The sequence below is a fragment of the Rhinatrema bivittatum genome, chromosome 5 (assembly GCF_901001135.1).
Source record: "Rhinatrema bivittatum chromosome 5, aRhiBiv1.1, whole genome shotgun sequence".
Taxonomy (NCBI): Eukaryota; Metazoa; Chordata; class Amphibia; order Gymnophiona; family Rhinatrematidae; genus Rhinatrema; species Rhinatrema bivittatum.
In genome coordinates, this window is record NC_042619.1 from 49,990,923 (window position 1) to 50,014,008 (window position 23,086).

Genomic DNA, 23,086 nt, shown 5'->3' on the forward strand with positions numbered 1-23,086 from the left:
TAAATATTTCCCCCCCTAAACACAGAATGGGAGCAAAGCCTTAGTAAATCAGACCCTTGAAAGGAAAAACATCATAAGTGCCCAGTCCCAGTCTGGTTTAAGACTATAGGAAACTAACAAAGTGGCCAGTGAAGTAGGGACTTTCATTTTCAGTTTTTATTTTATTTCAGTCTTATAAAAAAAAAGCAATCAATGGGAAAAATGAGTTTATTATAACACACAGGAGAAAAATCAGTGGAAAAGTCATTTTCTTTTATTTTTCTTACAGTATATCATTGAAAAGTCCCAAGACGAATAAAATAAAAGCTGAAAAAGAAAGTCCCCGGGGATGAGGCTGTGGAATATTACTCCCATGCAGGCTATCCATAGATGATTGCCCTGTCTAGGAGTCTTCCTTCATTTTGAGGAGTAAATAATAGTCCTTTAAGGTTGATGGCAAAGCTTCCATGGGAGATTTCAGGACCTCCACAAAGCAATTTTTTAACATTTCAGTAGCAATAATTGTCAGAGTCTTAGGGAGATTCAAGAGTCTTAAATTCAGATGCCTGCTAGTATTTTCGAAATATTTGATTTCCATTTTCGGAACCAGATTTTCTTTCGGCAGAGCTGAATTAATACGGCCTGTCTCCAACAACAGGCCCTCTAGGGTCTTGCAACCTTTTGATTTGGTCCAAAAGTGAAAGTTTTCCGAGGCAGGTCTGCAGGTAAAACCGTGCTTTGCCTTTGGAAAGGAGGATCTTTAAAAATGCCTGCCCAGTGCCACCACATGCGTACTCTGACCCATAGATGGGGTTGTCTTCCCTGGGAGTGGAGTCTAGGCGAGGTTAGCACTTGCGTCCATGCTTTTTGATTTTAAAAAGTCCATGCATAAATTTCCAAGTAAAAGTAACCGCACAAATAGCAGGTACAGATCTGCGTGTGGGCTTTTTCCAGCTGTGGGTAGTAAAAAGTACCCCAGACTTTATACTAACATGCACAGTTTGAAAGTTTCCTTCCATACGAATATAACTTTGATTGGAGGAAACAGAGATTTATCAAAACGGGTAACAGTATACTTTTCTAGGATTCAGATATCATCTAAACGGTGGACAGAATCTGCAAGCCCACTGGACTTGGCTGGCCAGCACAGGGCAAGCGGCTCTGTCTGCCCTAACCTCCACCACTAATGGACAGCCCCACCTCTGCCAAGGGTCCAGACAGCTGCAGCTGATCCACCTACGGGGAGGGAGGCCACCACCATCCACGTGGGGCAGAAATGGAGGAAGCCCTTCCCGATAACAGAGCACAGCATCCGCATTGCTTTCCAAGAGTTGGTGATGATTTTGGCAGAGCTTCCCCTCCAATATCTGCTTCTTGTCACACAGCCCAATGACGATTAAAAAAGTGGAGAGGCTGCTGATGCTTTCCATGCCTCTCAGCGCTGATGTGGAGAAGGGTTAAATCCTCCCTGTAGAATAAAATGTGATGGATTCCAGCTCCTGCCAAGAATTCCATCTGGGGAGATTCAGCTCAGACTACAAACCGGTCCATAGTTTGAGGGAGGAACAGCTAGGGCTGAAGAGGTAAACTCCGATTCTCCTGCCTTGCCCTCATTCCTGGGAGGAGAGCCCAGCAGGGAAGAGGAACCACGTGAGAGCTCAGGCAGAGAAGTGCACTTCATTTGTTGCCATCTTGGTTCCTCAACTTCTCCCTTTCTAAATCTTTCAGGTTTTTTTTTCATTTACTCAATGCAATGCCATTTGTTTGCATTGGTGCTTACAGGAGCACTCGTCCAGGAGGCCTACTGTAGATGGATTTGGGAAGGGATCCGAGACAGATCCCTTGTGAGCATGGCATAAAATAAGTTAAATTTGTTCTTTTTTTTTTAACTTTATATCGATGGGCAGAGGAATTTTCCTTTTAAGAAGCCAAGTCGGGCCATGGCAGTGTCCTGCAGCAGCAGTGGTAGTAATAGTGAAAGCAGGTCCAGTTGCTTGAACAGCCTTCAGTGCTTTTCCTATCAACATCAATGGCATTTTATAATCAAGATTTATTTTGATGAGGACATGGGATTTTGGTTTTTTTTACAAGTAGCAAACAAATGATAACTATTGCAATATATGAACTCCAACAGTCATCCAAAAAGTTATTTCTGTGGGGGGTTGGATAATTCAGGGAATTAGCACAGTGCTACAGAACCTTTCATGTGTGGATCGAGAGTTCACCTTTTTCTCAGGACGGTAATAATCATGACCACCTGAAAGCTGTCTGATGGCCTATGTGAAATTCATTTTAATGGTCATCTTCCAGTTACATTTAGATAAATGTCAATACCACTAAGCCATAAAATTGCCCCATTGCAATGTTTTACTTGTGGGCAGTCTCGGTTTAGCACCAAGCTTGCTGACGAGAATACAGCTAGATCATAAACTTTCAAAACTTCCAGCAGAGTTGGCTGTGTTGGTTTGTAGAAGCAAACACAATGCAAAAGATGATGGCCACTAACAGATTTGTTGAGACATAAGTGTAATCCTCCCTTGTCTGGGGGACTCCTGGAATTCAAGGGCACATGGTGGCCCCTGGGCCAATCTTAATCTCTGTTCTCCTCTCCTCTCACCTGACACAGTACACAAGCCACCAGGGTGCTAGGCTTCTTCCAGTGGGGAGGTGGATAAACTTCCAGGGCCCTAGGTTCATTGGAGTGGGGACCCGATCGCACAGTCTCTCACACTTTTCAGAGGATGGTACTCACTCTTGGAAGTCCTTGCTTGTGGACTTCTTTGCCTCAGAAGAAACAGGCTGGACACTTGAATTGGGTGTTCAAAAAAATTATGTACTGTAAACCAGAAATACTTTAAAGTCCAATTCACAAAAAAATTAAATCCTCAGAAAATCTTCATACAAAACAAACAATCCAGAATGCCTTTTCTCCGTTGTTTCACTGAGTTACTGTTCCTTTTGATTGTAAACCCTAAGACAATAACTTTAAAAAGAGCACGGGGGCGCCCATCATGCACTTGCATGAGTGTGCAAGTGAACATACGCTGGAATTTTAAATCATGCATGCATATACTCACATATGATTTAAAATAGGCCTAGCCAAGTGTATGTGTGTTCCTAGTTTTAAGCCGTTATTGGAGCAAACCTGCTTCGCGTATCTTCCTTAAGAAAGTGTTGGCTTTAACGTGCGCAGGTAAGCGTATTTTGAAACATGCTCGCGTGAAGGACATAGCTAGTTTTTCCCAGTTGGTCCACCTGTTTGCCCAGTCTAACTCGAGGCCATCCCGACCCCTCTGATTCTTCAGCCTCCCCCCTAGTTGCCCCAGACCCCTCAACCCGGCGTGTTAGGCCTAAATAGAGATTTCTGCAGACTTACACCTCATCAGGAGCAGCAGTAAATATATGCGGCTGACAGCCTGCTGCGCGCTGCGGCCGCCGGTTTTAAAATGTGGAGATACGCGTGTAACTGTTGGCCCAACCTTGGAATGCCCATGGCCCGCCCCCAACTCCGCCCCTTTTCTGCCTGCTTTTTTTTACTCTTGCATGCATATATACGCCTGTAATTTCCAGCTTTTAAAATATGTGTTGCTCGCACGTGGCCCAGGTACATGAGTGTATTTAGTGCAAGCAACACTTTTAAAATTCACCCCTAAGAGTCCCACTCTTAGGTTAGAGAGCAAGCTCTTAGTAGGGCATGGATCTCCTTATCTCTGTCTGGTGTTGTCCTCTACAACCTGAGCTTCTGGTCACAGAAAGCTCCAATACGATGTAATCAAAATCTAAAAAGAAAAAAAATCTCTCCTTCGCCTAGTGGGCAGGAATGATGGTTAAAAGATTCCTCCCAAAACCTGTAACAAACTCTCTCAGGGGAAAAAAAAACCCTTCTTCTTCCTTCTCAGATCACTGCCCCCCTCTTTTATCTCTGCCACAGGGACAAGCAGTACCTTCTCCTACCCTTCCACAGGCAGCGGTGATGTCCCTCTCCGGGCAAGCATAGGCCTCAAAAAATTAACTTCATGCAAAAGACAAAACTGTCCCAAAAGCTCCTTTTCTCTTCCTAGAACAGTCCCTCCCAGCTCCACAGGGAAGCTGACAAGTGCAGAGTCCTTTTCCCCTTGGTTGAACAAGCCTGAATTTGGGGACACTCTTAAGCTCTTCCTCTCGCTTCAGAAATAAAGCAACAACCACCCTTATGCACATGCATAGCCTGTTTTTGTATGGCACTGCTGACCAGTCCAGATTGGTCTGCAAAGTGCTGAAACCTACCTAACCTTCAGCTAAGGCACTTTTAGATAATGAGCAATCCAAAGGCTCCCTACGCTTTGTCTATAAGGTGCCACCAGCCTCTGTGCTGTATAACCTTTTCAGTGATACAAAGTCATGGTGGTTGAATAATCAGCAGAACAGTACTTTGGCCACTTCTACTATTCACTCTTTGTAAATTATTTGATTTGCAAATCCTAGCAAGCCACAGTTTATTCTGCATATACAAACCCATGCTTTACAAGCATATGAAGTTACTATTTCTAGAGGTCAACTCATTTTTTAAATATGTTTTATGTCTTTTCTTTAAGAGATGGGGCAAGAGTGGTCTTCGGGTTTATTCATTCTATTAAAATCTTTCTTCTCTCGATAGGAGCGATTTCTGTCTTGGATGATCTGGATTATGAAATGTACAAAGATTTCTACTTAGTAGTGGAAGCAAAAGATGGAGGTGCCCCACCACTAAGTGCCGTGACTACAGTGAACATCAACTTAACTGATGTCAATGACAACGCTCCAAAATTCAGCCAAGAGGTTTACAGTGCGGTAATCAGTGAGGATGCATCAGCTGGGGATTCGGTCATTATGGTGAGTATGGGGTTTTGGTTTTCCCAAGCTCAAAAAACGTTTTAATTCCTCTGTAACAATTCCAAGTTCATCTGTGCCGCCTAAACGTCTTACCTATGTATTTAGCACATGATCCTAGTGGTGTATGGAAACATATAGAATAATAGACTGTGATTTTGTGTAAACGTGGATGAACTGAGCTGACATTGCATTACTGTAGGACTGAGCACAGCACTGATCAGTAGAAGACCACCTTGACAACTTGTCAGCTTAGACTCCATGGGGTGAATTGTATAAACATTTACGTGCGTAAAATTATATGCGCATACATGTTGTTTTATAAACATCAGGAGTTCATGTGTATTTTTGGTCTTGCGTGCACATTTACCCTTGAAATAAAGGGGCAGTCTGGGGCTATCCGGGGGATGGCCAAGAGGTACGCGCACAGGTTGCTATTTTATGAGACTTAATGCATGTATATTTGTCAATTTATTTACGGATTTTTACACCTGCTAATTATCTTGAGCAATTGATATTAGGCTCATCTTTACTGTTGATTGGGTGAACTATGGGGGAGTTCAGAGTGAAGAGCTGAAAAAGGACTGGGTGAACTGTTGGACATTTCAGCAAACTGGTGATTTCGATTACGTGCACGTTTTAAAATATACCAGTTTCCGCACGTAGACAGGGTTTTATGTGAGCAAGTCACAATTGTTTTTCCCACTTAAAATATACATGTGTATATTTTAAAATAAGAAAGGTACACACAGGGAGAGCGTCGGTAGGAGAGAGAGACGCCCCCGACAGAAAGAAACAACTTGCTGACTTACTGTGCTTTGGTGAGAACATCTCCTGCACCACCCCGGAGTGAGAAGTAACCCGGAGGGAAGAACTGGTGAGCGGGGAGACCCGGGAGCCCGGGAGACGCACGAGTGACGTCAGTACGGCGTCTGCTGCATAAATTCAAGCCGCAGACCCGGGGAAGTCGGAGAGCGTCGGTAGGAGAGAGAGACGCCCCCGACAGAAAGAAACAACTTGCTGACTTACTGTGCTTTGGTGAGAACATCTCCCGCACCACCCCGGAGTGAGAAGTAACCCAGAGGGAAGAACTGGTGAGCGGGGAGCCCGGGAGATGCACGAGTGACGTCAGTACGGCGTCTGCTGCATAAATTTGAGCCGCAGACGGCGCCCCGCCGTCAACGGCGCGCCGCCTAAGCCACGCGCCACCAAAGGGGCGCACGACTCTGTCCGGCTCAGTCCAGAGAGGGCGGGAGAAGGCGTTATCTTTATGTCTGATTGACAGATTGGAAAATCTTCCCGAGTACCCCTCAAGTTTAATGGGGAGGAAAAGGAAAGTAAAATCCATTCCATTGTCACCAATAACACCAAGGGGACCCATGGACAGCCAAGTTGTGAGGCTGCTAGAATCACCAAGAGAGGACAAGGATGGGGACCAGTTTTCTGCGTCTCTGTCCTGGTGAAGGACCTTCATTTCCACCACAACCCAAAGCATTAATTCCAGATGATTTTCTGCAGCTGGAAACGAGCAGCCCATCGATACATGGGGACTGTGAAATTTCACCAGAGAATCAGATAAGTGGTGTTAAATTGTTGGAAGGGTCGTTGCCAGGTGGTTTGAATAGGCCTGAGTTATGGCCTGTTGATCCCCCTGACAACGTAACCCTAAATGATATATGGAAATTGATGACTACGGTAAATAATAACGTCTCGCGAATGAATGAGTCACTGTTAGGAATTGTGAATGTGAATAAACAACTGATAGAAGAACAAGGGAAGGAAGTAGTTGGTTTAAAGGAAAATATGGTTAAAGTAACATAAAAAATAAAATTATTAGAAAATACTGGGGTCGCCCAAATTAAAGATAGTCTCTCTACTCGAAAAGGAGAATATTGAGAATTTGGTTCAATATAAAAATGTACGAATAATTAATTTTCCTCAAACCAGACTCCTTTCACCCGCAGAAATGTTGAAAAAATATTTTAAAGAAATTCTTCAATACTCAGAGACAGAGCTACCTGTTTTTTCCAAAGCTTTCTACTTTTCTAGGAAAGTAAGAGGGCTTGAGGAAGGTAATTTAGAAACATCAACGATTGGAGTCTCCACATTTCTGGAGGAGTCAATCGATATTATACAAAAGAGGGCTACATTATTCGTTTCTATGTTATTGGAATCTGATAAAGATAGAGTGTTCGGGGATTTCCTCAAACACAGGGATATGTCCTTCTGTGGACAAAAGATTCTGATGTTCCCAGATGTCTCCAGGGCCACTCAGGCCAAAAGGAGACATTTTCTGTCTCTAAAGAATAAAGTGTTAGCCCTAGGGGCAACTTTCTTTCTGAAGTATCCAGCTATTTGTATTATTTCTTTTAGAGGAAAGAAATACAGTTTCATAGACCCATTGCATTTGGAGACCTTTATTTCAGATAAGGATATGGGTGGAGGAAATGGATTAGAAGGTCAGAAATAAATTGTCAAGTCTCTCTCTCCTGTTTTTTTGATTTTGAATATTGTATAATTTATGATTAAAATCTCTCCCATTTTATAGGTATGTAATAGAGAAAATGGTTATTATTGTTTAAAGATGATATGGATAAGTTTTAATTATCTGTATTACTTATTTGAAATTTTGTTTAAAATTTTTAAATGAAAATTCAATAAAGAAATAATTGAAAAAAAAAAGAAAGGTACACACTTTTAGTGTATTGCAGGTATTCATACTTGACCATATCTACGCAGATAAGTTTGGGAAGTAGACATATGCACATTTTATAATCTGAGTGTACCTCATTAGTGCAGGTTATAAAATACTGTCGTAGATCTCTGCTTAGCCATATATGAACCTATGTGTGGCCGCGAGGAGTTGTTTCAAAGTTACCTTCCCTCCTTATGCATAAATAGAAACATTTCCATAATACATTTTAAGAAGTTTAAGCGGGATTTAAAAACCTGGCTCTTCAACAAGGCATATAAGGAGGGAAACTGAGATTGTTCCTATTTACTGCCAATTTCTTTTAATTTCTTTTACCTCCAGTACTTATTCACGTTTTTAGTTTTTATTTATTTATTCTCTAAACATTTATTTTAGTTACTGATTACTATTATTATTTTATGTGCTAAATGATTTTAATACTGTATGTTTTACCCTCTGCATTTTATAATTTGTAAACTGTTGTGATGGCTCGTCGTAACGACGGTATAGAAAATCTGTTAAATAAATAAATAAATACTCTGCCTCTTATGCAACTTTTTCTATATATGTTTGCTTTTCTGAAGTTGATAGCAGAAGACCTGGATAGTCCTTTGAATGGACAGATTCAGTTTTCCATTGTCAGTGGTGATCGAGATCATCAGTTTACTATTGATCCTGTTTTGGGACTTGTAAAAGTTAAAGAGAAGTTGGACAGAGAAAGGGTAAGAATTTAAAGGAATTCTCTTCTTTCATAATCCTTCAGAATGCTTTCTATGGATATTCTTCTTTACTTAATGCTTATACGGTTGTAATTTAAGGATTAGTGAAGCAGTTAGCACGTTGAATTAAAAATCAAAAGAACTACTAAGGCAAAAGTTCAAATCTCAGGTGCCTCTGACTATACATGTCAGTTTCAATGATGTGAACATATTGATGGATTTCACACACAGCTGCAGATTTCTATTCCTTTATTTATAATTGTTTAAATGTCAGTAGTTTGTGTGGTTAACCTTTATTTACATCCTTAAAACAGGGCTGGCTGTTAAAACCAGCAACAGGTGAGTTGGACCTGTGGAAACCAATGACCAGTATCATTCCGCTGGGATTATGCCTATCAACCTGTACCAGAAAGTTTAAAATATTATTAATGACGTATGTGTGTAGGCTGGCTTATGGTTGGAGCTTCTGCTTATGACTTTGATTGGCAGGACTTATTGCACTGTTTGTCATAATTCTGTTTAGGTTATGTTTATTAATATTTGCCTTGTGTGTTTTTATTGCTCACCGCCTAGAGAGCCTAGGCATTGGCGGTATATAAGTGAATAAAATATGTTTTGTGCCATGACGGTCCCACAGTTTGACTATATCAGCAAACAAAACTGTATCCCTGTACTTCAACTTACCCAGGTATAATTAAGTCATGTTCATTTTTCTTCACCCCTTTCAATGCTTTCATGTAGGCCTAACCACCAGGCTAGCTACCTCTCAGATTTCTGCATGTCTGCTTTAGAACATAAGAAATTGCCATACTGGGTCAGACCGAGGCTCCATCAAGCCCAGCATCCTGTTTCCAGCAGAGGCCAATCCAAGTCACAAGTACTTGGCATATACCCAAATAGTAAATAAATCCAGAGGTACTAAGGCCTGTAATAAGCAGTGGCTATTCCCTTAGTCAACTTGATTAATAGCAGTTCATGGACTTCTCCTCCAGGATCTTAGCCAAACCTTTTGTAAACCCAGCTAAGCTAACCACCTTAACCACATCCTTTGGTAATGGATTCAGAGCTAAAATTGTGCGCTGAGCTAAAAAGAATTTTCTCTTAATTGTGCTACTTCATAGAGTGCCCTCTCGTCCTTGTATTATCTGAAAGAGTAAAGCCATTCTAGCCCTCCCACAATTTTATAGACCACTATCATATCCCTCCTCAGCCATCTTTTCTCCAAACTGAACAGCCCTAACCTCTTTAGCCTTTCCTCATAGGGGAGCTGTTCCCTCCCCTTTATCATTTTGGCCGCCCTTCTCTGAACCTTTTCCAGTGCAACTATATCTTTTTTGAGATGCGGCAACCAGAATTGCACACCAGAAGGTGCAGTCTCACCATGGAGCAGTACAGAGGTACAATGACATTCTCTGTTTTATTCACCATTTCATTCCTAATAATTCCTAACATTCTATCTACTTTTTTGACTGCTGCAGCACACTGAGCCAACAATTTCAATGTATTGTCCACTCTGATGCCCAGAACTTTTTCCTGAGTGGTAACTCCTAATATGGAACCTAATATCGTATACAACATTGGTTACTTTTCCCTGTGTGAATCACTTTGCATTGTCCACTTTAAATTTCATCTGCCATTTGGATGCCCAATCTTCCAGTCTCGCAAGGTCCTCTTTCAGTTTATCACAATCCACTTGTCATTTAACAACTCTTAATAATTTTGTGTCATCTGCAAATTTGATCACCTCAATCATTGTTCCCCTTTCCCGATCATTTATAAATATATTAAAAAGCATTGGTCGAAGCACAGATCCCTGCAGCTTCAGTCACAATAAATGACACTGGGAGCCATTTAGATGGGAGACAGTATAAATAGTAGTTTTGCCTTATGCACCACAAACTACTCATCAGTGCAAAGTTTATTAAAAATGTTTCCACTGTGTGTTTATCAGAGACATGCTCCATAAACCTGGCTTATGGAGTAGTTTCACAATCCAGTATATCAAATAGTCAACATTCTCAGAATAATGTTTACAGAGGGTATGAAAACTGTGCAACTAATCGATGGAACTGTGCAATTGTGCAATTAATTGATATAAATTACTCCTCATTAACAGTATGTATGTAAAGAATGGCTAATATTGGTGGTTACAGTTATATATGTGAAATCTTGTCTTATATTTCTTACCAATAAAGTTTTAAGTAGCATTTTCCATAAAAGAAGAAAGTCAAGGACAAGGGGACAGAATATGAAGCTGGGATTGGGATATAATCTGAGGAAATACCAGGAAATAATTATTTCTTGAGTGGGTAGTGGATGCTTATAATATAGTCTACTAACAGAAATGTTAGCAACTGAAACCATAACAGAATTCAAGCATGTCTGGAATAAATACAGAAGAAACTGGTGCAAGAAGGCAGGGTGAGGAGCTAGGTTTTGCTTTAACTGTGGAAATGCATACCCAGAATAGTAGAGAGTCCAAAAAAGGGAGTCGTCAAACTACATTGCAGCAGGGGGAATTAAGTAGCTGCACTGAGCGGCGGTACAGCTATTTCAAGATCTCTCGAAAAGGTAGGAAGGTCGACCAGCACTTTAGTACCTTCTCAGAAATAACAGGAATGTTGCAGGTTCCCTAGCATGGGCAGCAGGTTGACTTGGCTGTACACCTCAACTACTGGTAAAAACAAAACAAAATATGGGATAAGGAGCAATCTCTCGAAGGCAGTCTAACTTGTATAACTGATAGCGAAGAGATTTGCTTATTGCAGAGGATGATGATAAGCAGGGAAAAGTTTTAACCAGAGCATCGCATTGATGTATGTAAAGGAATACAATGTGTGTAAAGAATGAATGCAGCAACAATAAAGAAACCACATTTTTTACAAAATTAAATAAGAGCTGACCTAGTTAATCATCAGATATGGTTCCCAAGACAGCTGCAACCTGCTTTGTCAGCTCAAAGAAACTTGTCCCCTGTATCTGAGAGTAGAGGTAATGTTAAATTTAATACATGGAGGTTAGATGGGGAAACCATGGGGTTTATAAGGTTTGCATGAAAGGACAAATATAAAGAAAACCTTTTTTTAAAATTCTGTTCTGCATTTATTTTTTTAAATTTTCCTAGGTGTCAGGATATTCGCTGCAGGTTGAAGCCAAGGACAGCGGCATGCCTCCCTTGTCATCGACTGTGACCGTCAACGTAGACATATCTGATGTAAACGATAATGCCCCCGTCTTTACGCCAGCCAACTACACTGCTGTCATCCAAGTAGGTGTCTCTTGTATATCGGCCAACTAATTGATCTGCCTTTAGTACAGCATTTTTTTTTTTTGACATTTTATTTTGGTTTTGATTGTGGGTTGAGTGCCATCTTATCCACTGATTTCTGGTATGACAAATTTGGTTTACATAGGACAATGCAAATCTATCTCGTGCAGATTCACTGTGGATATCCTGAAATCCTGACCGGCTAGGTGTTTCCCGAGGATTGGGTTGGGAAGCACTGACTTAGGTGCTGGGGAGTTATTTTCCACAAATTGCTCTGCAGTTAAAAAGCATTCCAAGTCATTCCATGTCCAAAGGTCAGTTGTTCTTAGCAGAATGTTTAAAGGCACACACAAAGTTAATCTCTGCTGGAAAATGTGCCTGAAAATCGTATACATAAGCAAATCTCACCATGTCAGAATGTTAGCATATGAAGGGCAAACGGAAAAGTTTAATATCCTGGTAAGAGAGCTCACATTTCCACTTCATCTTGACGCAACCTATTTCCACATAGCTGCAGGTTCTGGTGATGAATATTTACAGGCTGCTGAAGGTTTAAAATGTCATGGTTAAATTTGTATGGAAAGAGCCCACTGCGGTGTCATCTGGCAAAAGCAAACAACTAGCCTGTAATAACATTTCGGGACTGTGGCCACAAGAGGTGTTCTCTCAGGGCATTAGCACATATGGGTAAAAGATTTTGTTTAGAAAGGGGTGCATGGCCGTCTTCCCTACGGTCAGAATAAATGTGTCCAGAGTCTTGCACTGGCTTGCACGTTTGGGTTCTGCTTTTTGTTTCAGGTGAACAAATTTGGCATTATTGAGTTCAGCTCTTAATACAATTATCTCAAGTTTTTCAGCTTTTTTTTTTTTTTTTTTTTACTGCATTTATTCAAGACTTGGGACGTGCAGAGGAGGCAAAGGAAGGGGTTGTGAATTTAGCTCATAAGAAGTCCTGCGTATCAGAATATATATACATATATATATATATATATTTTTTTTTTTTTTTTTACTTGAGACACAGTGTAAATACAAAAAATCTAATATCAAAATGCAGAGGGATCTATTTTCAGCCTCTATCCAGCCAGCAAAATTAGTCAAATAAACCTATCTGGTTAACTTTGTCAGGATATTCAACAGTGTGGTGGCACCACTAATCATACCCAACTATCTTAAAGATAGCCAGATAACTTTATGTGGCTAAGTTTGAACTGCTCTACTACTCAGAGATAACCAGGCAAGTTATCCAGCTAACTCTGAATATCATAATTAGCTTGAGAACTTAATCAGGTTAACTTAGCTCTACCCGAAATGCCCCGCAGTTCCCCCAAGTTGCCAGGCAGGGTAAGTTTTATTCGGCTTAACTACTTAGCCAGATAACTTGGAGGCAGTCAGCCAGCAAGGATTCACAAAGATTCGGCTAAGTCAGACCTTAAGCCTGACAAAATGGCACTGAATATCGGCCGCAGAGTGCAGACTTGCAAAACCACAAAAAAAATACAATTCCAGAACTCGGTGCTGCTGTGCTTCTCTGGACCTGTGGAGTCAGTCGCCCAAGATGCCCTTCCCGCTGTCCTCCTCTCTAGTGTGATCCTTCCACTTCTGGAGCTAGCACATTCTTATCTCTTACCAAGAATTATGTTGCATTTTGTAATTTGGAAGACCAGAGCTGCAAGCACTAAGGGGACTAGTCTTAAGATATTGAAGGGAAGGTTAAAGTCTGCAGGTACCTTTTTTCTCTGGAGACTTTATATTAGTTTTCCAAGGGGGAAATGTTCCCTGCTATTTGAGCAGATAACGTTTCCCAGCAGAATCAATGCACAATACATTTCGACAGTAAAAGCCTGCGTGCAAATCCCAACCCCCGGCCCAAACTCCGCCTCTAGGAACGCCTTTCCTGCTGTGTGGATAAGCTTGCATACATAATCCGGGTATGTGCATAAATTTATGCACACACCGCACACCAAATCTGCAAAGGGTGAAGACAGCACCAGTGTATGAGAAAGGCAAGTTCCAGAGCCATTTACAAGGGTAATGTGGCCAATCTGTAAATCGCCCTGTCTCAGGTCTGATAAAATACTCCCGGGGTTCCCAGCGTTACCTGCTTCTAGCCGCATTAAATAAGGGGTTGTTCCTTTGTTTGTGTTTAGGGAGGGGGAGGGGGGAAGCAAATAGCGCACATGCATAATCATTTAAAAGAAAAAAAAAAGCACATGCACTATTTTCCCTCTCTCTCGGCTGCTCACACAAAAAAAGGAGGTACAAAGTGCGGGGTCAGTTTTAATGCACCTACTTTATGTGAATTTTTATGTGAATTACCTGCACGGTTTAGCTTTGAAAATTTGAGTGATATGTGTGCATTAACACCACCCATGTAGTTTGCAAACTGCAGGCTGTTTTAAAGTCCCGTCCCGTCCCACCCACCCCCCAAGAAGCCTACCTGAAAGAGCATCGGGTTGAGGTATTACAAAAACAGTGAGATTAAGTGTCCCCTAACAGTACCAAGGGTTGTCCTCAGACCTTATTTTTTTGTTCATTTTTGGGTTTTGTTTTATTTTGTCTTTTAAGGAGAATAAACCTGTGGGGACCAGTATTGTGCAGCTGGTAGTGACGGACAAAGACTCGTTCCACAACGGCCCTCCTTTCGCCTTCACCATTCTGTACGGAAATGAAGAGGAGGCGTTTGTGCTGGACCAGGATGGAGTTTTAAGATCCGCAGTTACCTTCAAGCTCACCGTTGCAACCGAATATCTACTTTCCGTACAGGTATTTTCTGTTTGCGCAAAAGTGTTTATCTTTGCTTCATCAAGTTTACCTAAGGCTTCTTTTATTCTGTCAAGTGTGAAGCCAAAGGACAAAATATTTGCAATGCACCAATTAAGGTTTTGGCCCACCTGGGAATATACAGGTGTTTGTTATGTTTCTAACGCTGCCTTTGCAGCTTAGTCAAGAGATGGCATACCTATAGGTGTCTCCTAATACTTGAGGGAATCATAACAATATACAAAATTCATCTTCTAAATTCAATAAGCAATTAATGCAAACAAACTTATTAAAATGTATCAGAAAAGTTTAATGTCAAATATACAATGAAATTGAAAATACATATATTATCTGACACAAACATCTGAGAGCTAACTCTGTGATAAAAATCATTCACACACATGCACTCATACTTGCAAACACAGCTACAAAATGCAATCTGAAAGTCACACCGTACTCTGAAAACATAAATATCGAATTAAACAGCAAAGGGCTCAAAGTAGAGCTGCTGTTTGAGAAGAGAGCAAATTGTATCACTTAAATACGATATAACACTGTTTCACTAAAAGTTAGTGTGATTAAACTTCAAGGAATAAGCAGTGTAACAAATTTGTAAAATACAATGCTACAAAAAAAAACTAAATGTAAGGTTGGAAATAAATTACATCTCAATATTTGCAGCTGATAAATTGCGTCCCACGTCCCAGTGTCTCAGGTTGATGGATTACATCGCACTGTTTCAGACTGATGGATTACGTCCCTATAGGTATTCCCTATAGAGAATACCTATAGGTATACAATGATGAATGTAAATTGCAGAAAAGTAAGCTTTGTTCCTTCCCCACTTCCAGACTGCCTGCTCTTGAAAGAGCTATCTTCTCAGTTAAATACAATAAGTAAAGCTGGGGGGGAGGGGGGAGGGTAGTTCCTCGCTGCTCTCTGAGCAAGGAAAGTGAATCCAAGCAATAAAGGAGAGGAGTGAGACGCTCACCAATGAACAAGGGAAAGAAAACAAAATAATGATGCAGGGGTTATAAGCATCCTCCGTGATTAGAACAAGACTAACAAATTTGAAATTAAAACTGGGACTTCCAGTCCCATTCATTTCTTCCCTATTCAGGTTTGGAGTTTCCGGTACCCCTTTCGCTTGGTTGGACCATTGGACAGTTACTACTGCAATCTACTTCTTTCCAGTTGGTCCAAGAGCAGCAACGGCCCCTAGAACTCTCCAACCTTGCGCCAGCTTAAGGTGCATCAAACATGGCACCCTGAGCCCCTGAAGCAGGGAAAGGCTGGCAACTGGCACCACAGAGTGCAGCACGGGGTTCAGGTCAACATTTTCAAATTTCAGCTTGCGCTACAGTCCACCGCTGTAATGTGGCTCATGCGCTGTAGGCATGAGAAGGGCATTCTTCAGAAGCCACTTATTACGTGGGAAAATCGCTCACCCCTTGACCAGGTATAAGTGTGTATGTATGGATTTTTTTACCTGGGAAAGGAGTGGGCATTCCCAGGGGATGTGTTCATTTTGAAGGAGAGAGATGACATGGGTAGATGACCTTTTCAAATCTACATGCATTATTTTCTGTACAGAACTCTACAGGTGTTTCTGCCCAGGGCAGTTATAGGCTCTTATTTTCCCTTTGGAAATTGGCGCAAAGCCTACAAGTAAAATGTACCCGTGAACTTTTGCATCAGTGTGACCATTTCTAAAAATTGCCTCCATCTATTTGGGGGAGGAAGAAGAGATGTAGGAAGCAAAACTGAGAAGGTTGAGGGGAGTTTGCACTTTAGGAAGTTAGGTGAGTAACCTAAAATTAAAAAAAAAAAAAGCTTAGCAGTGAAACTTCTAGTTCTATCCCCATCACCCTCATTCATTCCCAACTTTAGATAACGTCCTACTGCCAAGTTTCTCCTATCCAGGAGAAGATGGGTGTGTTTAAGCAGGTATCAAAGAAGTTGAAGCAGGTATAAAATATATAAGATTGTTTGCATCTTGTAAGGCACCCAGTCCAGGCCATGCATTTTGTCTGGTATGTAGCAAGGCAAGACTTCTACTGTAATAAGCCCAAGAGGTGACTGAACGCTGTCTGAGGTCAAATGTAATCGTACTCTGTTTTTTCAGCAGTCCTCCAGTTGCACCACTAATTGCACGGGTCCGCACAGAAGACATAAAGAAATTGAACGCGCTTCATATGGAACTTAGAGTGACTGACTGTGTTATAAACTGGCTGAGTGGGAGGCAACAAGGGGTAGTGGTAAATGGAGTTTACTCTGAGGAGGGTGGCGTTACTAGCGGTGTGCCTCAGGGATGAGTACTGGTACTGGTTCTTTTCAACATTGTCGTGAGCAACATAGCAGAAGCATTATCAGGAAAGGTTTGTCTTTTTGCCAACGATACCAAAATCTGCAACAGGGTAAACAGCCAGGAAGGTGTAGAAAACATGAGGAGGGTTCTAACAAAGCTCGAGGAATGGTTTAGATACTGGCAGCTAAGATTTAATGCTATAAAATTAAGAGTAATGCACTTAGGCTGCAAAAACCCAAGAGAGAGGTACAGTATTGGAGGTGAAATTCTTCTAAGCTCCAAAGAAGTGCAGGATCTGGGGATGATTGTATCTTGACCCGAGGCAGCATGGATTTACCAGGGGAGGGTCCTGTCAAACAAATCTGATTGTTTTCTTTTTTTGATTGGGTGTCTAGAGATTTGGATCGAGGAAAGCTTGGATTTCATCAAAGCTTTTCATACCGTCCTGTATAGGGTGCTTGTGAACAAAATGAGAAGCATTGGAGTGAGTGCCAAAGTGTGGCTGAGATTACAAACTGGTTGACTGATAGGAGACAGCGTGCAATGGTAACTGGAACCTACTCTGCAGCGAGAGCTGTGATAAGCAGAATGCCACAGGAATCGATATTGGGACCAGTTCTGTTCAATATCTTTGTGAGCAACATTGCAGAAGGGATAGAAGGTAAATTTTGTCTATTTGCGGATGATACCAAGCTCTGCAACAGAGTGGTCACACCTGAAGAAGTAGAGAGAATGAAAAGTGATTTATGAAAGACTGAAGAATGGTTGAAGATTTGGCAGCTGGAATTCAGTGCCAAGAAGTGCAGAGTCATGCATCTGGGATGCGGTAATCTAAAAGAGCTGTACATGAAGGCAGGAAAGGCTGATGTGCACGGTCCAAGATGGCGAAGCAATGTGACAAGGTGATAGCTAAAGCCAAAAGAATGCTAGGCTGCATAGAGATAGGAATAGCCAGTAGGAAAATAGAGGTGGTGATGCTCTTGTACCTGACCTTGGTGAGGCCTCACCTGGAGTAATGTGTTCAATTCTGGAGCCTTTATCTTGAAAGGGATAGAGACAAGATGGAGACGGTCCAGAGAAGGGCTAACAAAATGATGTGAGGTCAGTATCAGAAAACCTATGAAGAGAGACTGAAGGATCTGAATATGTAAACCCTGGAAGAAAGGAGACGCAGGGGGAGATATGATACAGACCTTCAGATAACCTGAAAGATTTTAATGATGTACAAATGTCAAACCTTTTCCATTGGAAAGAAATCAGTACAACTAAGGGTCACGAAATGAAACTCCAGGGAGCACGTCTCAGAACCAATGCCCTTCCGAAGGAGGTGGTGAAAACAAAAACAGTGAAAGAATTCAAAAGGTAATAGGATAAATACTGTGGATCCCTAAAGGCTAAAGGATGGAAATAAAGAAAAGAGTGCATGGGGGTAACTTGCTGATACAGTAGTTACTACCCTAAATCAATTAGCCTGATACTTTGATGCAACTCAAATATTTCTCTCTGCTTCAACAGCAGTGAGAAAAGGAGAATTTGATTCGTATAGTAACCAACGAGGGCCCCGACCTTTACAGTCTGGGGAAACAAATACACATGGAGGTAACTTGCTGATGTGGCGGTTACTACCCTAAACCAATACGCCTGATATTTTTATGTAGCTCAAAGATTGCTCTCTGCTTCAACGGCAAGATGCTTCGGGGAATTTGATTCAGACGGCTACCAACGAGAGCCCTGGCTTTTATGGTGTGAGAAACTGATAAGTATGGGGGTAATGGGGAATTGGATTCAAACTGCAGCCAACGAGAGGGCCCTGACTTTTATGGTCTGGGAAGTTGATAAGCTGGGGGTAACCTGCACGGTGCAGCATATACTACCATAAGCTTACTGGGCAGGCTGGATGGACCATTTGGTCCTTTTCTGCGGTCATTTCTATGTTTAAAGTGGCCAAAAAGGTAGATAATGCAACAGCAAAAGCCAGAAAAATGCTTGGCTGTAAGGGGGAGAAGAGTGGTCAGCAGGAAAAGGGAGGTGATATTGCCCCTGTTGAGACCTCACTTGGAATACTATGTAGTTCTGCAGCCCGCACCTTCAAAAGGATATAAAGCAGTAGGAATCAGTCCAGAGGGTGACTACTAAAATGGTCAGTGGTCTTTACTCTAAAACATATGGGGATAGACTTAAAGATCTAAACATGTATACCCTAGAGGAAAGGAGAGATAGGTGGGATATGATACAGTCAAATATCTCAAAGGTTTCCATACATAGGGGGTAAGTCTTCTTCAATGGAAAGGAGGCTCTAGAACAAAGGGGTCATGAGATGAGGGTGAAAGGGGGTAGATTCAGGAGTAATCTTAGGAAATATTTCTTTACAGAGAGGGTGGTGGATGCATGGAACGACCTCCTAGTGGATGGGATAAATTCAGGGGATATCTGAGGGAGCAATGGGAATTGTTAGGGCTAGATAAATTGGACTGATGGGCAGAGTTGATGGGCCATATGGTGTTTTTCTGCCATCATATTTCTATGTAATATGAAGAAATCAATATCTCCACATGCTAGATTTGCAGAAATAAGGGTCAATAAACAATAAAATATAAGGTGGTATCTTTTAATTGGACGTTAATTAACAGTAACTTACTAAAGGCTTTTCCTCCAAGCCTTCCCCTAAGTCAAAATTTCACGTCGGACTCAGCACATCGGACTCAGCCCAAGGAATGGGATGTTCACTAATCTCTTAACCTGTCTCATATTATTTATATGTTGTTAATTTCCGATCTGCCTACTTCCTGGCTACTATAGCCCCCAAGTTCTATGTCCCTGTTATATGTAACTTTGCTTGCTTCGGCCTTCTTGTTTGGTTACACTTGTTAATCCCAAGTTTCATGTAAACCGGCCTGATGTGAATTTTATTCATGAAGTCCGGTATAGAAATATATATTAAATAAATAAATAAATAAATAAAGAACTGATGTCCTAGTTCCTTATAATTTTTATTTAATACGCTTTGAACTCGTATGGTGAAAATGTGTGACGCAAATAAACAATGATGATGATGATTAATGCTTTTCTTGACAAACTTTTGGGAACTATGCTCTCTTCATCAGATCTAAACAAAATTGTTTTGACCTGATAAACAAAGTGTAGCTCCTGAAAGCTAGCCAAGAAATGTGTTGTTAGTGTAATAGAACAAAATCGCCTTCTATTGACATTTATTCCCACACATTCAAATGGACTAATACAGTAACTGCATCACTTTATCCGTGAGGAGATGAAAACCAAGATCTTTCATGAGGCAGGAGCTTTTTACCTATAAATCGGTTAGATAAATCGATAATTCCTGACAGCTTTACTTAATGTATTTATTTGTTTGTTTATGTAAAAGGCTTGATTGCCTGCACACATCGCATTTCAAGGTAGATTATATAAAACATTCATAATTCATAAAAAACCATGGATAAGCAAGAAAAGAAGACGAGTCATGGCTTCCCCTTCCTCCATCAGTTAATCCCCCTGTACCTTTATTCTTCTCAGTCATGGCCTTGCTGTCCTCGCTGTTACCGGTATTTGAGAGCCCTTATTTGTGTGTCTGGCTGTCATCTTGTCTTGACTGGATTGCAAGCTCGAAGAAGCAGGGACTGTCTATTCTGCGACTCTGTAAAGTGCTGCACACACCTGGTAGCACTATAAAATTATAATATTCCTAATCCTGTTCAGGGAATTATAAAGAAGGGAGTTAATATTACTGTATCAGATGTAAAAATGAAAAAATATAAATTACACAATTACGTTTTAAAAGCCAAACCAGAATGAATTGAGGGAGGAAGTGGCAGCAGGCATGACCATGTTCAGAGCAAGATTTAAGTGCTCTAAACTGTAGAAATCCAGAAGGCAGGGATTAAGAAAAATACTATTAACCCCTCTCCCCCAGCACTTTCTGGCTTCTGATTGAATAAATGAGCTCTATTTCTACCATAATATGCAAAACTGCCAAGAGGATGTGTTTTTTGGAAGGTGGCTTTTCTTAGAGAATAGTGAATGACTTTTATCTAGCCTTTTCAGGAAGGATAAAAATAAAAGTCCTCATGGCACTTTGTTTTATTGTGTTTCTGTGGTTCAATCTTTCAGGCAAAGGACTCCGGAAAGCCTCAGCTGGCATCGCAGTCGAACATCCAGGTCCGAGTGATTGAAGAAAGCGTCCATAAGCCCTCAGCCATTCCCCTGGAGATTTTCATTGTCACCATGGAAGATGACTTCCCTGGGGGGGTCATTGGGAAGATTCATGCCACGGATCAGGATGTGTATGATGTACTCACCTACACACTGAAGTCGGAGCAGAAAAGTCTGTACAAGATCAATGGCCATGACGGAAAAATCATTGCTCTGGGAGGACTAGACAGTGGTAAATACGTCCTGAATGTCTCTGTCAGTGATGGCCGTTTCCAAGTGCCAGTGGATGTGACTGTTCATGTGGAGCAGCTGATTCAGGAAATGCTGCAGAATGCAGTCACTATCCGCTTTGAGAATATTTCCCCGGAAGATTTTGTTGGTATCCATATGCATGGGTTCCGACGCACCCTTCGGAACGCTGTCCTTACTCAAAAACAAGACAGCCTTCATATTATTAGCATTCAGCCCATAGTGGGCACCAACCAGCTCGACATGTTGTTTGCAGTACAGATTCACAGTGGCGGGTTCTACAAGCCTGCCTATTTGATCCAGAAGCTTTCAAACGCGAGGAGACATTTGGAGAATGTGGTCCGGGTCTCTGCTATCTTGGATAAGAATTGCTCTGGACTGGACTGCCAGGAGCAGCACTGTGAGCAAACCCTCTCTATCGATTCACACTCCTTGATGAGCTACAGCACAGCGCGGATTAGTTTTGTGTGCCCGCGTTTCTACCGAAACGTGCGGTGCTCCTGCAACGGTAAGTGAGCTCCCTGCACAAATATTTTCACAAATGCAAATCTGGAGCCATACAGTAAGTCATGGGAGATTTAGACATGGGATATGTTAGCAAAATCAAGAGTTGGAAAAAAAATTGCTTTTCAAAAAAAATGCTCTCAGCTTTATAGCACTAGCACATAATGTTCTAAACTGTTCTTGAGTGGTTTCCGAAATAGAGGAATCACAGATTTACTCACGGTTGGTTCACTGACTTAATTCACCTGAGAATTAAGTCTCTACAGTCTAAATGTCTGATTCTGATATTTTTATTGCCATACAACAAATTATGAGGGAAGCATATCTCAGTTTGCTTTGTTAAAGAGCTCCTGTGCACCAGATGAGCAAGGGCTGGATCTGTTTTCTTCAGGCTTAGGTAGGAATCATTTACAGCCATCGAACCTTTTGATCTAAGTGTCCCGGGTCGCCTGACAGAAGATTGACGGGCATGTAATCAGGGCAATCAGTTGTTCTGCTGTACATGATTTTGATTTCAGTTGCTGAGATAAAGCTGAGCCAAAAATATTTTTAAAAAATTTAAAAAGTGGGAGGGATGCAGGGTGGGCTTCATAAACAGCCATTATTTTCCAGTGCGAGGGGACTAATGAACTGGATCTGTTTTTGCTAGTTTTGATTTTTTTTTCACTTTTTTTTTTTTTTTTTTACAAGGTTAGTGAGGGGATGTGATTAAAACAAAAGGAATGTTGCTTTACGTTATGCTGACAGATGAATCTCCTGGTCTCTAGAAATGTGGAAGCATTTTGTAGTTCCTTCAAAATATAAACAGCTAGCCAGTTTGTTTCTAAGGACTAGTCACAAATTTGGGGGTCCGTGCACACACCCTATTTATGTACCCTAAAGGGCATCTATTTTTCTCAGCAAGTGCACACCTGGATTTATATAGAGGTTTTCTAAGACTGTATCTACGGCGGCAAACATTTGAGCGCAGCAAATTCCTTGCCCCCTACCCACCTGCAAATTGACAGTCCTGCCCTGGACCTCAAAATTCGATTTGCGCCCTTCTGCTACTGCCACTGACTTCGGCTCCAGTGATCCTCCATCCCAGCGACTTGATTACAGTAAGCCTGGGAACTAAGCCAGAACCCACAGTTGTATTTTCAAAGGAGTTACACATATCAATGTAACATACTGTCGTAGCAATTTTCAAAAGTCATTTAGCCACATTAATGGCCCTGATTTTAAAACCCCTGCGCAAGTAAAATCCAGAGGTTACATGCGTGGCCAAGCCTTGCGTGCATTTTAGAACAGGTCCAGCCACACGTATAACCCCCAGTACGTGCAGAAGGGACGGGCCGGGGTGTGTGGTCTGGGCAGAGCGGGGGCAGGCCAGGTCAGCGCCATTAGATGCTGTCCCGGGGAAGCGCGCACCAGCACCCAGCCAGTGAGTGGAAGGTACTTCTGCTCCAGAGGAGCAGTAAGTATTGCAATAAAAAAAATAAAATGGGTTAGTTAGGGTTAGTTTAAGGGTCAGGGAGGAGAAGGGAAAAGGGAGGAAGGGTAGGTTAAAGGAAAGTTCCCTCCCAGTCCGATCCTTAATTGGAGCAGACTGG

General features: G+C 41.6%; 1 protein-coding gene across 3 annotated transcripts in view; it reads left to right on the forward strand.

The window, feature by feature from the left end:
- The window catches only part of FAT3 (FAT atypical cadherin 3), a 1,056,928-nt gene that overhangs the window by 934,141 nt on the left and 99,701 nt on the right, over nt 1-23,086 (forward strand). For all 3 annotated transcript variants that reach the window (XM_029602305.1, XM_029602306.1, XM_029602307.1), the window contains exons 15-19: nt 4,616-4,830; nt 8,104-8,241; nt 11,363-11,506; nt 14,072-14,269; nt 20,700-21,498. In XM_029602305.1, the coding sequence (XP_029458165.1) occupies nt 4,616-4,830; nt 8,104-8,241; nt 11,363-11,506; nt 14,072-14,269; nt 20,700-21,498 (1,494 nt within the window). The remainder of the gene's footprint in view (nt 1-4,615; nt 4,831-8,103; nt 8,242-11,362; nt 11,507-14,071; nt 14,270-20,699; nt 21,499-23,086) is intronic.